General features: G+C 36.1%; 1 protein-coding gene across 1 annotated transcript in view; it reads right to left on the bottom strand.

The window, feature by feature from the left end:
- Window positions 1-19406, bottom strand: part of TMEM131 (transmembrane protein 131) — a 97555-nt gene that overhangs the window by 10487 nt on the left and 67662 nt on the right. The window contains exons 20-33 of the mRNA XM_048048116.2: window positions 17234-17386; window positions 17016-17091; window positions 16801-16918; window positions 14766-14904; window positions 14514-14623; window positions 14086-14152; window positions 12986-13137; window positions 12181-12323; window positions 11071-11257; window positions 9781-9966; window positions 6643-6801; window positions 5508-6103; window positions 1484-1659; window positions 149-276 (exon numbers count right to left, since the gene is read on the bottom strand). Of these exons, the coding sequence (XP_047904073.2) occupies window positions 149-276; window positions 1484-1659; window positions 5508-6103; window positions 6643-6801; window positions 9781-9966; window positions 11071-11257; window positions 12181-12323; window positions 12986-13137; window positions 14086-14152; window positions 14514-14623; window positions 14766-14904; window positions 16801-16918; window positions 17016-17091; window positions 17234-17386 (2390 nt within the window). The remainder of the gene's footprint in view (window positions 1-148; window positions 277-1483; window positions 1660-5507; window positions 6104-6642; window positions 6802-9780; window positions 9967-11070; window positions 11258-12180; window positions 12324-12985; window positions 13138-14085; window positions 14153-14513; window positions 14624-14765; window positions 14905-16800; window positions 16919-17015; window positions 17092-17233; window positions 17387-19406) is intronic.

Below are 19406 nucleotides of genomic sequence, written 5' to 3'. Positions count from 1 at the left end.
GATATCAGGAATGAAGAGGAAGCTGCCTGAAGCTATCTGCTGCTGTCATTAGCCAGACTGGCAGCCACAACAGTTGAACACAGATTTTTATCAATCCATCTTCCCTCCAAGCGTGATGCCTTCCTACCAATAAACCTGTTATGCTTACCTGGTTTTCACATCTACAGGGATTTCTTTCTTGATACTTGTTAGCAGTTTTTTACTTTTCTGTTTTACTTGCACTGTTTCATTTTCAGTTTTTTCTGGTGTAACTTTTCCCTTTTGTTTTTCAGGTTCCTATAAAAGACATTATAATAGCGTATCAACAGTGATGAGAAGTAAATGAGAAGTCCCTCTTGCATTGCAACAAACACAGTGCAAGTAGGACTGAGGAAAGAATGCCAGTTGAAAATAAGAGCAATTTTGAAGCACAGAAGTTATCTTTTTACTTCTTAGTAAGTATGCTTATAAAGCACACTATCCAATTTTTCCTAGATGTTTTAATTCCTGCTTTTCCAAACAGCAAATTAACATACACTGAGCAGATCAAAGCCATGGCCTCAAAAAAGATTAGCTCTGCACTGAGACCTACATAGCATCCATTATATGCAGTCCAGACCATTTATAACAAACTGTTAGATTTAATCAACAAAGCAATGAATAAGTGCACCTTCACCATACAATTATTTCTACCTGCACTTCTAAAACTTTCTGAATAGGTGTATACAGTCAAATAGCCATCCTGAAAATCAGAAGTGATTAAACTAAACCGTAACTTTTAAAATGAAGTAGATGGACTATTTTTTTCCCCTCCAGCTAGAATGTCCATCTTTTCTGAAGTTGAAATTTAAGACATGCCAAAACTTAGGCTTTGTTTTCTTCTCTCACCAACTACCTTTGCTTTGTTTGGTTCCATCGTATATGCTTTAGAAGAAAACATTCATGACAAACTGACCACTACACAAGTGGTTAAAGAACTTCTGTTTATTACCTAGAAGCATGTAAGCTCAGTGAATAAACTAATAGTAGAGGTATGGTTGCATTGGCAGAGGTAATTAAGTTAATACCTGTTGACAAGTTACCACCAGCAAACTGACCCTTTGTAACCGATTAAATGCATTGTTTTAGTGTACGCTAAGTATTGAGTAAAGTTAGCGTCCATACCTTGTGTTTTATTCTGCAAACAGAATAGGCTAGGAGCATGCAGAGATGATTACCACAATTCTGCTGACAACTGGTAGCTTTTCAAACCATAGTCACTCAAGCACTTTGCCCTGAGACTACATGATTCAAGCATGTTTACATTCCTCATTTGTAGAGAAAGAAACTGAGAAATGAAAGCAAGGATTGTGAAAGAGGGTTTTTAACGTTCTTTCTTTGCTAGGTATTATAGTACATGAAGGTTGGGGAAAAAAAGACCCTATTCCCAAAGTGCCATGCTGCTCTCTAACAGGCGATCGATCCACCAGCTCACAGGAACCTCCTTTTGCGAGCAGTGCTGTACCTCTTTGAGAAGTGGTTCTGTATCTGGGTTGGAGGTTTCGGTTGTGGTTGAAGAACTGTCATCATCTGCCAAGGAATCCTTCAGTTCATCTTCCTGTTGCTTTCCCTTCCCTCTTCTGTCCTTTTCTTCCCGTTTCTTCTGTGGCTTAGTCTTCCGCTGAAGTGTTTTCCCTTTCCCTGGGGAGATAAGGACACCTCAGATTCTCAGCAGCAGTACTCTACAATGGACTAGTTCACTTCATTTTGGTGGCTAATACACATGATTAAACATCTGAAGTTAATCTTGTGTTACGATACAGAAACATTTACAACCACTTCACACCAAATGCGAGCAATATCAAACCTGAAGAACTCTTATCACCACTGTTACATTTATGCTCCTGAGCCCTACCTCCATTGCCTCTCTGTAGAGATGGGGCACCTGGCTATATGCAGTGCTCCTCTGCTATATTTCTGGGATTCAGTTTGACAGTTTCACCACGCAGGAGTAGATTTAAACAAGAACTTCAGAAGTTGGTACAAGCTTTATCATCCCAACAAATGAATAACAGAAATGCTTAGCATGCTTGTCAGTTAAAACAAAACCAAACCTTACAGTAAGACTAGAGTGGATAAGAAAGATCACTAGCAGTGTTTGCTTGGCAAAGATGTCAAGAAAAAAAAAGAAAATTGAAAATCTCACACCCAAGTGAACTTTCTCTCCTTGACATGTTTTATTCTTTCAGAGTGTACTGTTTTAAGAGCTATAGCTAAGCTGACTGTAAAATAGATTGGCCTTGACACATTTAAGTGTTACTGCATCTCAAGGTAGGGAAAATAATGCATTAGGTGTTCTTGAAGCAATCCACATATAAATAAATAGTGCTACATGAACAATCAATCATGTTTTTCTTGCGTTTTCTACAGGCTAACTGAAATGTAGCCTAGTATAAGTTCAAAATGTGGAGGTTTAAGAACCTTCCAAATCAAGCCGGAGGTCCTGGCTTGCAAAATAGAAGGGTATAAAGTAAGGTCCTGGGGAGTAAAGAAAGTTATCGAGAAACACATCAGTACAGAGAAATTGTGTGCGCCTGTAGAGTCATCACGATCTTACCATCGCCTCTTGTTATTCTCATACAGGATGAGAGCATTCACAGTACTATTATCATATCTTTCATTAGACACTATATATGCCATTACCAATAAGATCTTTTAGATATTAAACTTCAGACTAAGCGTTTTCATTTATAAGCCATGTGGTGCTTGCCGTGCTGCTTGCAGGACAGACTTAATAGTTCACTCGAAGATTCACTTAACCTGTGCTGAATAACTGGGTTCAAGCCCTACTGGGATTTGTACCAGCTCCCATCCAAATTCAGTTTAGTAGAAGAACAAAGGCAGCTGTCATATTTAACTTGACAGTATGTCCCTCAGGGACAGTTTGTACCAAAACAAATTTGCTTTCGGTATTTTAGTAAATACCAGGTACATATCAAAGGGCAGTGTCTTCACATTTTCTTTTTCAGACTTAATGTTTTCAGTATCAGTAACAACAAAAACACTGTTGATAATTATCTTTTTTTTTTTTTAACGTGAATGCAAATAGAAGTGTAAATACAAATAGGTCTGTACATAAATTTTATGGAGGTCAACTCCAAACTTATTGGGGGTATTCTATTTTTGCCTCAGAAGGCCTCATTATAAGATTTGCAACTTTAGTCTACATTCAGGATTGCTGAGCAGTTTAATGCTCATCATTAGCAAAAAGGAATCTGAAGTGCTGTCATAAAATAAAAATTTAACATGAAGTAGCTGTTTAACAAAAATCTAGTGTAGCCTTTGCAGCACTCTACTAGGACACAGGTATTAGGAACGTGAAACAAGACTGAAATCCTGCACAAGATATTCTGTCAATTTTAGTTCAGAAGCTGCTGCTTCTGCAAATGTCTGCAACTGGCTCTAGCTATTTATCTAAAGAAAAAAGATCAGAACGTCTACGTAGATTCAGATAGATATGGAACTTCCCTTACAGTTTTACATTTTTGAAGAGGGCAAATGGAAACAGGCAAATTTTATTGGATGTGTTGAGCTTCTCAAAGTCTAGTTATGGTTTATAGATAATGCTGGGGTTTCATATAAAGCTTACCCAAAGAAAGTCCACGTGAATAAATCTTATTTATTGATCTCAGGTGGCAAAGAAGTCAAAAAAACTACCTGAATTGCAAAAAACTCATTATATATTTTGCAATACGTGACATGCTTAAATATTCAGTACACCACCATGCTAAAACACAAATTATGAAAAAGCTCCATAATAGGAAAAAAGAAGTGAATTTATCCGAATGCATTTGTAATCAGGAGAAAGTTGGAAAAAAATAAAAATGAAAGTTGTGCCAGAAGGTGATTCCCATGTAGAGTGATAAAGAAACAAGTATTTTTATCACCTTTCAGAAAGCTTTCCAAACTGATAGACAAATCAATAGAAGCATCCATCTCAAGAAATTGTATTTAAATATGGTTGGAAAAAGTAATCAAAGGTCCATCAAACACTTAGGAGCAACTACTTGCTAAGACAAGTTTCCAATACGCAAACTGCTAGAAATTGCTATCGGTGCAAAAATGTTAATGTAGATGTATATACCATGTTATTTGGATCAGGAATGTTTCTGAAACAAAACTCAGTTGTCCCCACATACTGTGTAGCAGCTACATTGTACAGCAGTCTTGGAGTGCAAGAATCAGTTTCTTTTTGGACTGAACTACAAATGGAAGATGCACTCCTCAAACGCTCCTAACTCTCTGGCATTCAAATACATGGACTGGACCAGACCACTGTAAATCCCCTCAGACATTGCCCATGAAGATGTTGCATCCTCTCTACCAGCAATTTTACTTTACAGAGCTCCAATACCGCACTATTTGCTAATGTCAACACTACCTAAAGTCATGTAATTAGTTGGAGTACCATTTAACCTTTATGAAGTGGATACCTGGCGAGCTGGTTGTAGCTCTCTTAAGAAGCTGTTTCTTCTTTAATTCCTCCTACCACATCCCTCAGCTAAATTAAAAAACAAAACACAAAGTAGCAGCATACTTCAGTAGGACCCCAAAACATCTCATCACTTCAGAGTGTCCCATTTGAAAGTCCAAATGCAACATTGCATCCTGCTCATTACTAAAAACAGCGAAGCTTTCTTCTGCTGTTGTGCGTGACCATACTTCAGGATGTACCTTCCCCACCTTTCTTTTTCTTAATCTTTAATAAATTAAATAGTACCAGTACCGTTTCTGCACAACATTGCTAGGAAAAAGTGAAAAATTATTTAGAAAGAAACACATGAAGATTAAATTTGTAACAACATAGCTCTAGGACAACTAAAATGGCTAATACAAAAAGCATAGTAAGAAGTTATACTCTAACAAAGTGTTTATAGAAACATGTATTTTTAAGATATGAACGTATCTGATGTATGAAATCCAATAAGTTACTTAAAGCATTAGACAACTGAAAAGATCCACAAAGAATTAAAACTCAATTCCAACCTCATACAAAGATAATGGTAACATTAATTTACTGACCACCTGACATCAAGGATTTTCTAAAACAACTGCAAGCCTGAGCATGAAAAAATCCATTCCTGAACAATACCACAAGGGTTTATAGATCTCTCCTCCTCTTTCTTTCCTTTCCTCAACCCCCAGCTCCAAGTACAAAAGTTGGAGGTGGGAGGGATTGATGCTAACCCACAGGGGAACGGGTTGCAACCAAAATCATTTTTTTCTTCAGAGGGTCAGATGTCTAAATATTCACATTTGCTTTCATCAAAACGTTCCAAAAATTTTGCAGGAAGATCTAGCACTGCATGGAGAACTTTACTGCTGTAAAATAGAAAGAGGAAGTGTTTCAAGGCACGGATGCATACAGTAGAGTAGGGAAGAGCTATTACCTTCCACGCTATGAAAACATGACCTTTACAGTTGATTAAATCTTGTTCTGTGGCTTACATAATGAATCATCCTGTTAAAAAAATGCAGAATTGTATTACCTTTGTTTTTTGCTAGCGGAGATGGGGGCTGCTCTGTAAACACATCTGGGGACGGGGTTTCTGGGTGGTCAAAGTCTTTTTCCATAGTTTCTATGAGCCCAGTGAGATCTGAGTCCTCTGAGCTGTGCCTCCTGCTGCTGGCACATTCGACATGAGGCGTGCTGAGAAGCGGTAGCTGTGGCAAAGCACTTTCAGTCTGTTGCTCTTGCTGCTGGGGCCCGGATGCTGGGGCTTGCTGGAGGGGCTGCTCTGCCAAAGCTGGTGCCTGCTGCTGTGTTGGCTGCTGGTTCTGCCTCGCGCCCTTGGCTCTTTTGCCTGTGGCATGAGTCTGAGCTGTGGCACCTGAATCCAAGGTAAAGGGGCCCGTTCTGTTCACTGTTTGCATGGAAGCTGCTTGTGCTGAAGTCCTATTAGGTATGCTTGAACTGTTTTTGGATTTGATGTTTTCAACATCAGGTGCACTTCTATTGCTGTGAAGGTGTGCTGTTGCATTGCATTGTTTATGATTTCCTGCACTGGATCGTGAAGATGAACTTCCTGCTCCATAGATCCCTCTGGACGAGCCGTGATTGGAATCCGATCCAAGTGCATTCAAGCTGAAAGAACAGCAAGTGTTTAAATGTACTCCACAATGTTTCCATTCTTCCACACGAAAAAAGAATCACTAAGTCCAAAAGAAACCTTTAACTACACTGTTCTTGGCAAATAATCAACAGAAATGTTGAAAACTTGCTTGACAAGTCAGTAGCTTTTACCATTTCCTGTTCACTTGCTCACTGTACATATGAACAAAAAGAGTAAGATGGCATTCAAAATTAATGTTGGAGGAAAAGAAGATTGCCTTTAAAAACAATTTAGACCTCAAAGGTAGGAAATTCAGGCCTGCTATTTTTTCTGCAGTTTATACCTCCCGTTTTTCTAGAGCAGAACCAGAAAATTTTACAGGGTTTGTTTTTAGAAAGAGATGAATAATCCTCTCAACCACAAAGTCCATTTTTTATAACTCATCTTCCACCCATGGGAGACTCATTCATTCATCTGTTCTAAAGAGCATATTACTTTTTAACTGGCCTTGTAACTAAAGAGGAAAAAATAAAGAGGAAAAAAAAAGGAAAAAAAAGAAACATGTACTTACTTTCCATCAGATGAAATTCCAACTATTCTCCTGAGATCAAGTGGCCTTCCCATATCAAAGGGTGGGCTTGAGGCCTCAAAAGACAAGCGTCTCCTAAATGGCTCCCAAATTCCTTGAGCTTCTAGATAGGCTGTTCCAATTACCAAGAGAAAGAGCACACTGCAGAGTAGAGAGGCAGTCATTTAAGTATTTCTATGTTTTGAGTATTCTAAGGTTAATGACGTTAATAACACAAGATGAAAAGTTTGTATCTTCTATAAAAAAGCTGAAAACTGCATCCAAACCACATTTCTGTCTAACAGAAACATAAATTACAGAAGTCTAGGATAACATGCACATCAACAATACTGAGAATAAAGGTTAAAGATGCAAATCTGATATGAAGTCCCCTATTATATTAATTGAAATTTAAAAAATAAGATACAATCAAAATATTAAAATGGCATACAAGTGGTCAGCAGCTCTCACAGACTGTTGGTGTAATTCCGTTTTAAAAGCAGAGATCCTCCATAGATAAATGTACTGCTGTTCGGAGAACTAAAATTTAGCATTATGTCAAGTTTTACAACTAGTTGCATCTGCTGCAGTAGTGTTTAGGAGTTCTCCACTTACATAACACACTGCAGTGAACTGTATTTCTGATGAAGCCATAAAATCACTGCAGAGACATTCAGCACAGTGCTATGGAGTACATCGTCTAAAAGGTGGGAATTTTGGGGTGATGGTGGGGGTACGAGACACACTGTTGATTACTAAAGATTGCCTTGCCTATTACCCTAGAAGGTTTATGCAAAAATAACTTCAAATTAGCAACTTCAGTTTCTGTTCTCTTCTCAGTTTTGACTGCTGGTTTTTGTAAGCCAAACGTATGAACGAGCATCAATTCACAGAAAAGGATGAGATACCTCTTGCTTAACTTTAGCTGTCTCGAAGGAATTTAGTCTAGATATCATCTTAAGTTTCAACTGTCCGCAAAAATGCAAGCAACTCTGGAGACCAACTCAGCTGGTTATAGCTGGTTATTAGTGCTTTTTTCCACCCCAGGAATTAAAAAGGATTGCAGACATATAACCCGACAGCAGATGGTAGCAATATAAATTTCATCCAAAGTGTCAACAAGCTACAAAAAAGGTAAATAAATAAGGGAAGTTTTCAGACAAGCTTTCACAAACTCCTACGCAACAGAGCGATGCCTGCCTTGGGTGCTATACCATCAAATATACAATTATTTTTGGAATATAAAGAATAAGGTATGACCTCGTTCATTTTTTTTTTTTTTTTTTAAGTATAATCCATGGTACTATCTCAAAGTTTCAGGAGACTGATACCAACAAGAGTATTACATCTCTATAGTGCCAACAAACTTGAGACAGAGCACACAGGGGTTTGGTGGGCTGGGTGAACATGGTTCCCACTCAAGCCCACACCACTCCCCTCAGTGTACCAGTGCTGGGCCATTCTGGATAAGAACTCTACTCCCTTTTTCCTTAGTAAACTTTGTTGTTTTCATAAACGAGTACCAACTTTGAAATTAAAAACAACAAAAAAACACAGAACAAGTCTTGCTTTGTAGTCTTTTTAACTGCACTTTTTTGTCTTGCTATGGTGGTAACAGTGCTGGTCCATTTTTTTTGTTTGCTTCTTTGATAACAATAGAAAAAGATAACTAGCCTAGTGTATTTATGTCATTTAAACTAGTGTGAGGAACACCATGCAGTGGGGAATAACATGTTCTAGACAGAGTTGCTGGTAACACCTTTTTCCCCTCGAAGTTTTAGCCTGGGGCAAACACGTGCATCCTCAGTAAGTTCATAAATAGGACTGGGTCCTTCACACAAGGCCTATCAAGTTGGACTTAAAAACTTGGAGCCACAAGTATGGTACCAATACATGCCAAGCAGTGATTTAGGGAAGGCACACCTCAGACAATATTTTATTAAAAGAGAAAGATGAACTAGACAAACTCGAGTTGTTCATTTGTAGAAATTAGGGATAACTGATAATATGGAACTACGTTAGTGGCAACAGGCAAAACTCTATCTTATGACTTCCTGAAAGTTAGAGGCTGTCTGTGCACCTGATCCTTGGAATATTATGAAATGGTCACATTACGACTCCTCTAATTTGCTGCTGAGTTTTGTACTTGCAAGAAAAAACAGTGAGCGAAAGGATTAGCATTCTGTATCATTTTGTAAAGTCTAATCAACAAATACAGTACACATAAAATTACAAACTACACCTAGGAGCTGGCAAACATCATTCACTCCATCAAACTAAACAGATACGTAGAAGAAAAATAAGAAAAACACTGCATTACTTTGGAAAGTGCTGAAGAATCAAAAAAGAAAAAGAAGCAAGCTTTATCTTCTCTATTTCTTTTATCAATCCCTAGACAAGGAAAGAGCTTCACCAAATATTTATATAATGCAGTACAGCAAAATGGAAAAAGCAGTATTTTAATCTGAAAGAAACACAAATATTACACCCCTGACTTGCTACAAAGGCTTTGGATAATGCTTCAGATTTGCAGCACACAGGAAAATCACTTTTTCGTCACAGCAGCTATTCATCACTCACTAAAACACAAGTTTAACACTAACTAAACAGTAAAAACATTTGTTGCCACTGATTAACTTTCTATGCTACGGTTTTCTCTGGATAAAGGCAGTGGAGGACAGTGTCTCATATCCAGTAGACAAGTACAAAAGCATTGTTTATAACTTCAGATTATTTATAACTTCAGACTAAAAAAACAGGTAGAAGTTAGACTAGGAAAACACAATGGAACTTTCAACTCAAGTTTCAACCAGTCATAGCTAACATACGTCACTGAGGGGAAAAAAGCGCACCAATACAATGCCCTTCAGGTTCTCAGAAATGCCATTATTAGTATCACCAGTTGCCTGTCACATACAAGTGGCAGCAAAGTTAAATTCATCCAAGGCATCTGCTAAGCTCACTGCAGTCATTGCCTCATCTTTCTAAAGCACAGTACTCATGAAGAATGCTTCAACCTGTACATAAATATACTGCTAGCAGTGCTCTAATACCTGATTTGATTCAAGTTTGGCTGAACATGTATTCAAATGGTGGTACCTCATGCACATATACTGATAAGAACAAACATATACACACTACCTCATTATTCCTGAGGTAAGGATGTACAGTGCCAATTCCCAGTTGGGCCTGGGTAGCGCTTCTGCACATGTTGCTAACATATGATATGGAAGGGATGCATTCAAGATAAATACGAATTCAGAGCCTCCTGCAGTGATGAATTTTAATTCACGAATTACTCTGGAAGCAGTGAAATCGGGTGTAAACCTGAAAACAAAGTAAATAATGTTAGAACCTGTCATTTGAACAGCACAAAAATTTGAGATAATATTCAGCCATTTAACAATCCCCACCCCTTCAATTACTGTCATGACTGGGATTCCATTCAAACATTTACAATAAATAACCCTAGCAGTACAAGTAAGAATCATCCACACAATTAGCTTACAAACACTAATGAATACCTTTCAAATACCTCAAGATGCGTTCGAAGTTCATAAACACCTATGCTTAACACATCTGATACTAGATTACCCTGATATACCATAGGAAAATACAACTGAAATCAAGTTTTGACCAAATCTGCTAAAAAAGCTATGAATGTGGTAAAAGAAAAAAACAAAAACACAACAATGGCTATAACTAAGCAATAGAACCGATCATTATGTGAGCTATAAAGTTTTTAAACATTTCACTTTTAAATCAAAATTGCATTCCTTTTCAAAACATTGCTACTTTCCTGTCTCCAACTAAGATTGTAGCAGAAATATTGGCGAAGTTTCACTGCCTGCAATATCTTCTATGTTCTCTTGCATAACAGTACTACCTTCTGAACTATTTAGACACTGTATTCTGAACAACTAGCTTTAAATCCAAGCAGTGTTAAAGAATAGTTTTTGATGCAGAGATTTTTTTTACAATAATAACTGGCAGAATTTAATTGTTGTCATGAAGGTACCGGACATAATATTTAAGACTGAAATGCTGTGTATTATGATGCTAACCCTTACACTAAAGGCCCTTTTGTATCTACTGCAATGCACCAAAAACATACATAAATCTACAGCTCATGTGCATTCATAACCCAAATGAAGGAAGTGTATAAAAAGCTGTATATAGCCCTTTTCCAATGCAGGATAATATCAAAAATAATTCTATAGTCAGTCATGAAAACTTGAAGTTCTTTAAAAATCAAATAGTTGTTTGCAAGAAGAGAGGTTTTATGTTTTATAAGAAAACAAAAAAAATACTCAAAGCTTAAGTAAAAAAAACCTTAGAATTTAACCAACACTCACTTCCTCTAAAACAGAAATAGGTACACAGAATTTCTCAGGTATGACTATTTAGATGTAAGAAGAAAAAGATACTTACAATATGACAATGTCTTTAGAGGCATTGGCACTTAGTGCAAACTCTTGACAGTTAACTACTTTAAATCCATATCCCTCACATGTATAGCCACTGATTTCCATTGTTTTCACATTAATCTGCAGCTGCCCTGTATTCTCCACTTTAAATGTTCTTCTCAATGTGAAATTTGGTTCCTTGTATTTCATTTCTGGAAACAAACAGATAAAAGTAATTAATACTGTGCTAAATGGATATCCTTGACTATGCTCATCTTCTACAACAGGGCCTATGGAATCATTTACATAAGTGACAGAACAGATTTCTGTTACCAGACTCTTGTGCATTCTAACTCACAAGGGAAGAAAACAAAAACCCCCAAATGTGACAGCGCTACCTCCTTACACAAAAAAAAAAGTATCTCAGCTGTAAAGTTCTGTGACATACTGCTTAGTGTAGTAGTATTCAGTGAAAAGTCTCAGCACTTGGAGTATTAGAACTTACTTTTTGTGCCTTAAAAGTAAAATCCATTGCTGAGCTACAACAGCAAAAAAAAAATCCCTAACTTACAACATGAAAGAGGTAATGACTAAGCTTTACTTGAATTTTTTTTTTTACTCATCTCCCAAAAAAGCAGTAAAATTTCAGACAGTAATTAACGGGGTATCTTGTAAATACATCTGGAAATTTGCAAAGTAATAAAGCGGATTTTAATACCAGATAAAAACTAAACTGCTTTTACCAGTTCCTTTAGAAATACAGGTACTCTTGGCCCTCTGCTCAGAAGCAAGCCTGGGGCATGGAGTAGAAAACCTCTGACCCCAGAGAAGAATTTGCCTGGGATTTAACTTTCATCATGGAATCAAGGAACATCATATCCTTCCCTTTTCCCTGTTGGTCATGTGCATGCAGATTCTGAACTTTCTCAGTTTTCTTAATTTTCATGTTAAAATGAAAAGAACAAATATACCATTTTCTGTCTAAATTAAGAAGCAATTTTAATGTATTTAAAGGTTAAAAAATTCTGGCCCACTAGAACAGGGAAAAAAACATTTCCACACATACATATTTTAAGCTGCACATGTAAAATGTCATTTATTTTCTGTTCAGCACAGTAGTTCATGAAGTACTCACTTTCTGAACAGTCTTTTAATAGTGCTTCTGTGATTTTAAAGCGTAAAGAACTTCCAGGACCAGGAGGTTTGCCTGCAACCTTCAAGCTCTCAGTCGTTCCCTGTCCTTGTACCATTATGGCATCTATTACAGTCAAATTATTTCTGTGTGTAAAAAAGAAAGGGGGGATTGGAAACACTCATGAAAGAATTATGCAGTCTATTGCTTCTGCAAGCTTCTCTACAGAATACAAAGCTGTACCGTAGTCCTGAAAGACAGAAATATAAGCAGTCCCACAGGTAATTCCCCATGTAGAGGAATAAGTAGTGCGAATTGCCATATATATAGCTTTTGAAAGACTAAAGCCTAGGAAAGCGCACCATAGCATACAATTAATAGAATGATGACATACTAGTTATAGTTCGTATTTCATCATCATATTAAAGTATCACATGATACAAAAGGTAAACAATTACGCAAAAAAACTCTTAAAGGGAAAAACTGAGATTGCAACTTTACCTTGCAAATGGCACCTATAACTAGATACTCTACTTTCAAAGCAGTACAGTATGTATTTAAGGAATTGAATCAAACTATAGCTATGGATTAGCTTGCTAATATATCTGTATTAGCAAGTACATACCGAATACAGCTTAACTACTGCAAAACATGTCAAAATTACATTTAAAGTAAATTTTTCTCCAGACACACGATTCTACAATTACTCTTGTAAAAGTGATAGTTTCTTATTGACAGTAAGTATGATTATATAAGTAAATAAAGACATATCAGAAACTCTAACTCATTTCAGAAACATCTACCGTACCTGATAACAATTAACGATGAAACAGTTTTATTAAGAACTGGAGTGAATTTTACTTTGACGGACTTTCTCTCACCAGGTTTTAATAGCAGGCTTAAGACTGAATGACGAGCCAGGCCCTTTGTAAGGCCTACAGTGCTCTGTAATGGCTGGACCTTAAAAGAATGGGGAAAACAAAAGCAACACTTTAAAAAAAGGAATTTTTAACACATATTTAATAGAACTTTTATTAAGATAGAAAATTGTGTTGTAGACTAGTGTACTACCAAATGGAATGCACTGATTTTTGTTTTTTAACAGAAAAAACTTTTAGCACAAGAAAATCCACATTTATTAGTAAATCATCTGTTTGACAAGCAGTAGAACACAGCAAGACAGAATGGAACTAAACTATACACATGTGGAATCATAAAACTCTAATACTGGGAGTCGAGAAGGTTTTAAATGTATAGTTTAATACCAAATTAACGTTAAGCCATTATGTAACATTTTCTACCTTCAAAATGTTCCACTAGTAAAACATTTTTAAAATACCGTCTTTCCAGAGTAAAGAAAAAAAGGGGAAAAAACTTAGAATAGAAGACCTATTGAAAAAAGTATATTTTGCCTAGTTTGCCTTTAGATGCATTGCAAATTGCTAATATAAAACTATTGCTAATATAAAACAAATGGAGAGGAAAGTGTCTATATATTGGATAAGAAAAGTGTTCAGGATGCGGCATACTCTATACAAAAAAATGCATATTTAAAGTTGTACACAAAATACTAAAAAATACTTTAACATGAAGAACAAAGCAATGGAAAACTCAGTACTTTGCTAATTTTAGAACTACCAAGCACAACACTGAATAATCCTGTATCAGTAAGAGAATTGATAAAGCAGTAGTTTTCCTGCAACTTGTGCAATTGTGTTGTTAACACAAGCATATAAAGTTAAAATGTAACTGTTATATTTGAAGAAATATTTTACCCATTTCCGTAAGAATATACAATAGAAGTACCATGTTTTTCCACACACCCCCCTCTAAAATTCAATGCATGTATGACTGAACTCTTCTTAAAACATTAAAAAATGTATCTAAAGAATGTAGTGAAATACTTACACAATTTCTGAAGACCTGGAACTCTAGAGTCCTCAGATTGAAATTAGTTGGCTTACTCAAATTAAACCTGAAACACATAAGTGTTTTTTTTTTTCTTTCCCAGATAACTGAAGATAGCAACATACTTAAGTACAGGCTTTAGCGCAAATCAATAGCTTATGGTAGGACTCAAAACGCAGCTGACAGAATCACCTGACTTTCCTTATTTCCCCCCTCACCTCCTCAAGTTAAGGAAAAAAAGTAAACATTATTTTAACTCAGCAAAAAATATATTCTACGGGAATTCACCCTGATTCAGTTCCCAACTGGACTAATGATACAAATTCTAGAAGTGAACAACACTAACTATGAACACAGTGTGCATTTTTTTGTAAAATGCATTTTGCTGTACAGTGAAAATACCCTATGCACTCTAAGGCAATACTTACCGTTCTAGCATTTTATCAACAAATGTGGATGGGTTAGAATACAGGGCTACAGGAAGGAACTGAACATACACAGGAACATCAGCTGGATTTTCTAGAAAAATTTCTTCTTCCTAATCAGAAACACAATTTTTTGTAAAGCTTACTTTTGATTAACTGTAATTAGAAGCTATTAAAAATGCAGAAGCTATTAAAAAGCTATTAGAAGCTATTAAAAACATTTTTAAAAATGGTACTACCAACAAAATAACTTACTGATGAACTGTTTGTATTGGTGAGTGGGAAGCTTAATTGGCGTGGTGAACTTAGTATGGAAGGCCAAGCCATTTCTGCTGTAATTTTCAACCGGACATCTTTCTGAAGGTCTGTGTCAACTTCAAATATAGCATTCAGTCTGGAAAAATAGTTACAAAGCTTACTTTACAGGAGTAAAATGGCAAAAGCCTTGATAAAAACAACCCTGTAAAAAGCAGAGTGCTTAACAGTACCCTGAAAACAGTATTAGTTTGAGAAATAGTATATCACATTTGTACACAAACAAAATTAAGCTCTGCCCGTATTTACTGCTATTAAAAACTGCAATAGAACCCCCCAAATATGCTCTAGGAGACCAAGTGAAAAATTCTAAAGATGTTCACCATTTAAATATTGTTGTCAACATCCATCCGTTCTAAATTCTATTAGGGCCTATTTATGGAGAAAGATGGGCAGAAAACACAATAGGACTTATGTACTGTATCACAAATCTTTCATTATTTTTCTTACATCAATATTCTCTAGACAGTGAGACATTTTATTGTTTGTGAGAAAATGCCTAGCTCTTACTTTTGCAGAAACAAGTTTTGAGAATATGATTGAGATTCAGATCATTAAACAGAAATAAAAGTTTGAGAGAGATTATTTAACAGTGGTTGACTATGACAACTTGCAAAGGTATAAACAGCAGAAAGGAAAAACATCAGCCCTACTACAGTGTGTTTCTAACACAACATTCAGATATCCACTATCCAGAAGACATACTGTGCATCCATTAAACTGTACAAGCATAAAGTACAGTAAATCTGATGCATGTTAGCTGCAGTGGAAACAATGAAATATGTGCCTATATTCCCATCTAACAAATCTTCATGAAATCTGAATTAGCCACTTGGTGTGAGCTACTATTTTCACAAGTGAATGAAGTCCTTTGCTGTCAGCCAACCTGTACAACAGACTTGACTCCTGTCCCCCACAAGCTTTCCACCATGAGTTGAAACAAGACTAGTAGCACTGAGCTCTCCTGTTAGCAAAACAGACCAAACACTACACTTCAAACCGAGGGAAGTATTTTGGAGAGAATCTAAATACTCAAGTCAGAAACCCTCTGTATTCAGGAGCATTTTCTCCTTTGCTTGGATAGTGGGTTGATTTTAACGCTCTTTAAAAAGCATTATACATTCACTAGAATTGCAACTTAGTCAGAAGTAGTTTTTAGATAGTATATTCCTTTACTGTCTTTTTACTCTAGGTGATAAAACATTCCTGTAGAGAATTCTGTTTATGTCAAATTTATTTATGAGTTATTAATATATCAGCATTATAATAAAGAAGTGATAAAGGAAGTATGTTTTTGTTACTCTATTTAGTTAGTCATTTTGTTTTTCTGCAAATGTACACTTTTTTGAAACGAGTCTAGATGTTATCACATCAAAGACACTTGGTGTTACAGTTAACATCTCTTGAAGCTTAATTGCTTTACATATTAGAAAACAGATATTTAAAAAGTATATAGAAGCCTGCAGAGTTTTCTAAAAATTAGATAGCAGTGATTAATGACTTTTTATTTAGCATCTCTCAAGGAGAAATACCAGACAATTTGACAATTCCCTAAATGATCTCAGAATAGCAGCAATAGAAAACCTTATGAAATCCTAAAGGGATATTGAGGTTACTACTTTAAAACAGATTAAGCAGAGATACTACAGAAACAGTATAATCTCTTTTAGGAAAGTTTTGCAGAATAGAGACTGTCCTGCTGTTGCCATGTTTTAAAGAACTGCAGCATGCTCCAGTTAATAGTAACTTCTAAAGCTGTGATTGACTTGAGGAAATTATTATTAGTAGTAGTATATTTAACTTTTTACATGTTTTCTTTAAGGTTTTGCACAGAAGGCCAAGTGACTCCTTGACCCTCTCTCATAGAGCACCGCAATATATATATAAAAAATAAACTTGTATTTTATAATATCACATGTAACAGAATTATCTAGTGATTTAACATCTGAGGAAGTAACAGGCATAAAACACTTACCTATGGCTTGAGTTCTCTCTTATTTCTGTCCATGCTTTGAATAAGTTCTCGTGCAAATCCCAGTCAGAATCCCACACATCATCTTGCATTGATATGCTGTGCTGAACTTTAGATTCCGCTTTAAAAACATAACATTTTTAAACCCTTCATGTAAAATCAATGCAAGGAGGAAACAATTGTTTTCTATTTTCATTAAAAAGGTGACTGTTACTTACATTTTGATAGAAAAGGCAATCCTACATAACAACGATCCCCACATTGTAAACCAGGATCAAAATAAACATTTGCAATCTGCAAAACAGGTAAAATCAGACCAATTAAGAAACTGCACAGTAAATCTGATGACCAAAGAAAGAAGGAATAAGATTTGACCACAGGACACTTACACCAAAAGACAATTTGTGAACTTGTAGAAATAAGGCAAAAAACAAACCTTTGATTTTTTTCCTGGCTCTAAATCTTCTTTATTACTTCTTAGCCTCTTATAATAAAACCTTACATCTTCAGACAGGGAGCGAATGTGTTGTATTTTCACTTTCTGAGAGAAGGAGTTCATAATGTTCAGGCTCTGGTGAACTACTTTCCCCTAAAGAAAAGAAAGGATGAAAAAGGCTGCATGGCAAGCATCTTCCCTAGCATATATATTTAGGTAGACTGGCAAAGACCACAGTAGAGCTGCAATAAACTCAGATTTTAACTGTGCTTTCTTAAAAATGCCATTTGTAACTTTAAGGTAGGTTTCTGTGAATTTGACTTCTTCCTTCATCTGCTTTCAAACACAGTTCATCTCTTTTTAAAGAAGTACAGCTTAAGGGTTTTGGAGAACTAGGACAACAGTTCTGCTTAATCAAATCATGCTTTGAGAGAGTGCCAGAGGAGGAAAATTTTGGTTTTCTCAGCCCCCAGAAGAGAAACAAGCTTCTTGTAATAGATCTAGGACATAGTTACTACTAGTTAGGAATTATCTTAACAGAGCAGACGAATGAAGCTGCAGATTATCAACGTTCCAGGTGAGAGGCCATTTTAAAACACAAGTATAACCCTCCCTTCCCTTCCCAATGACATAAAGACACTACGCACTTAAACTACAACATTTAAAAGGAAAACAGTGTATGTTTTTTCCCCATCACACCTTTACATCCTGAACCTTCTTCTGAGGCCAACACTGTTTTATCTTTTAGATAGAGCATGTAAGGTTTCACAGTATGTCATGACCAGAATCATTGCAATGTTCAAGCTCTATATTCCGTACCCTTTTTAAAGCTCACTCCAGTGTGATCTCAATTGTAAGTCACTGATTCCGTAACCGTATTTTTCCTCTTATCTCAAAACCAGCCCTGACAAGTATATGGCAAACAATAAATGAAAGAAGTGAAAGGCTACTCAGGAGTGGTGACCGGTTTTCAGTCCTACATAAAAAAAACAAATAGAAGCAAATTTAAATGCCTAGGACTATCTTCTAACAAACAGGTTTTAATGTTCCCCTTAAATCAATATTCCAGTTGTGGTTTTGTTGGTTATTTGTTTTGTTGTTGTTTTTGTTTGTTTTTTTAAATAAATTTGTCAAGTGGGAAGATGAAAAGATAAATTTTGATCCTGCAAAGTTCAACTGTTGTCTGAGGAAATGATCACATAGCAAAACAGTCTCGATGGTAACAACTGAAAAAGAAATGAGATAAAGAATATTTCTCTAAACAATATAGTCCTGTTAAAATGAATGGGAAGTAGAAATGACAATGCCTGAACTCCATCTACAGAATCCTATGAGTAACCAACTTCCACCAATTGGGCAAGATAAAGGTTCATTAAGCAATGTAGAACAAATAGAAAGTAGTATACTGAGACCCTTACACAGCTTTAAAACGTGAAACAACAGACAAGGAAAGACTTTACCACTCAGTAAATACAAAAAGATTAAAAGATAACATATTTAGCATACAGTTTCTCAAAGATAATTTTGGTTCAGGGAAGAGAGTTGAGAGGTGGCTCTGTAAACTAACAATGCCCTTACAAAGCAGAAGTCAGCACAGCAAAGGTGTTTAAATCAAGTCACTGATCTTCAGAAGGCCTATATGCACCATTAGCATATTGCTGATGGAATTTTACAGAATATCAGCAACTGGACTTAGGTGCAGATACAATAAAATTAGAGACAGCAGCACGGGGAACTGGGCAGCTGCAGGAGAATTACATCCTAGGTATGAATTGATAAGTAAGTGTTACTAAAATTGTAGCACCTAGTTATTCCTGGATGTTATAACTGTCAGATTTCTCTACCAAAAGATGGAACTAGAAGAACTAATGCTATTTTAGGCTTATTTTCATAAGTAATAGAAGCATTAGAGAACAGCTAGATGCAAGAGTATCATGAATTCAGTGATCACAAATTTAGTTTGCCTTTTTTTTGGATTAATTTCAATCTGCTTTCAGTGTTCTCAAATATCAAAAGAACTAAGTGATCAACTAACAGTAGTAGTCAGGGAAGCCAACTGCTCTGAGAAGCTTGAGGCCTGAACACAGAAAAGAGCCTAGAATTCTGTCAAAGGTGATAATGCTCTCTGAATTTATACTCTCAAACAAAATGTAGGAGCTCAAAGGCTCCCTGA

The sequence above is a fragment of the Anser cygnoides genome, chromosome 1, assembly GCF_040182565.1.
Source record: "Anser cygnoides isolate HZ-2024a breed goose chromosome 1, Taihu_goose_T2T_genome, whole genome shotgun sequence".
NCBI lineage: Eukaryota > Metazoa > Chordata > Aves > Anseriformes > Anatidae > Anser > Anser cygnoides.
The sequence above is the reverse complement of the archived record's forward strand: the minus strand, read 5'-3'. Positions and strand labels throughout refer to the sequence as shown.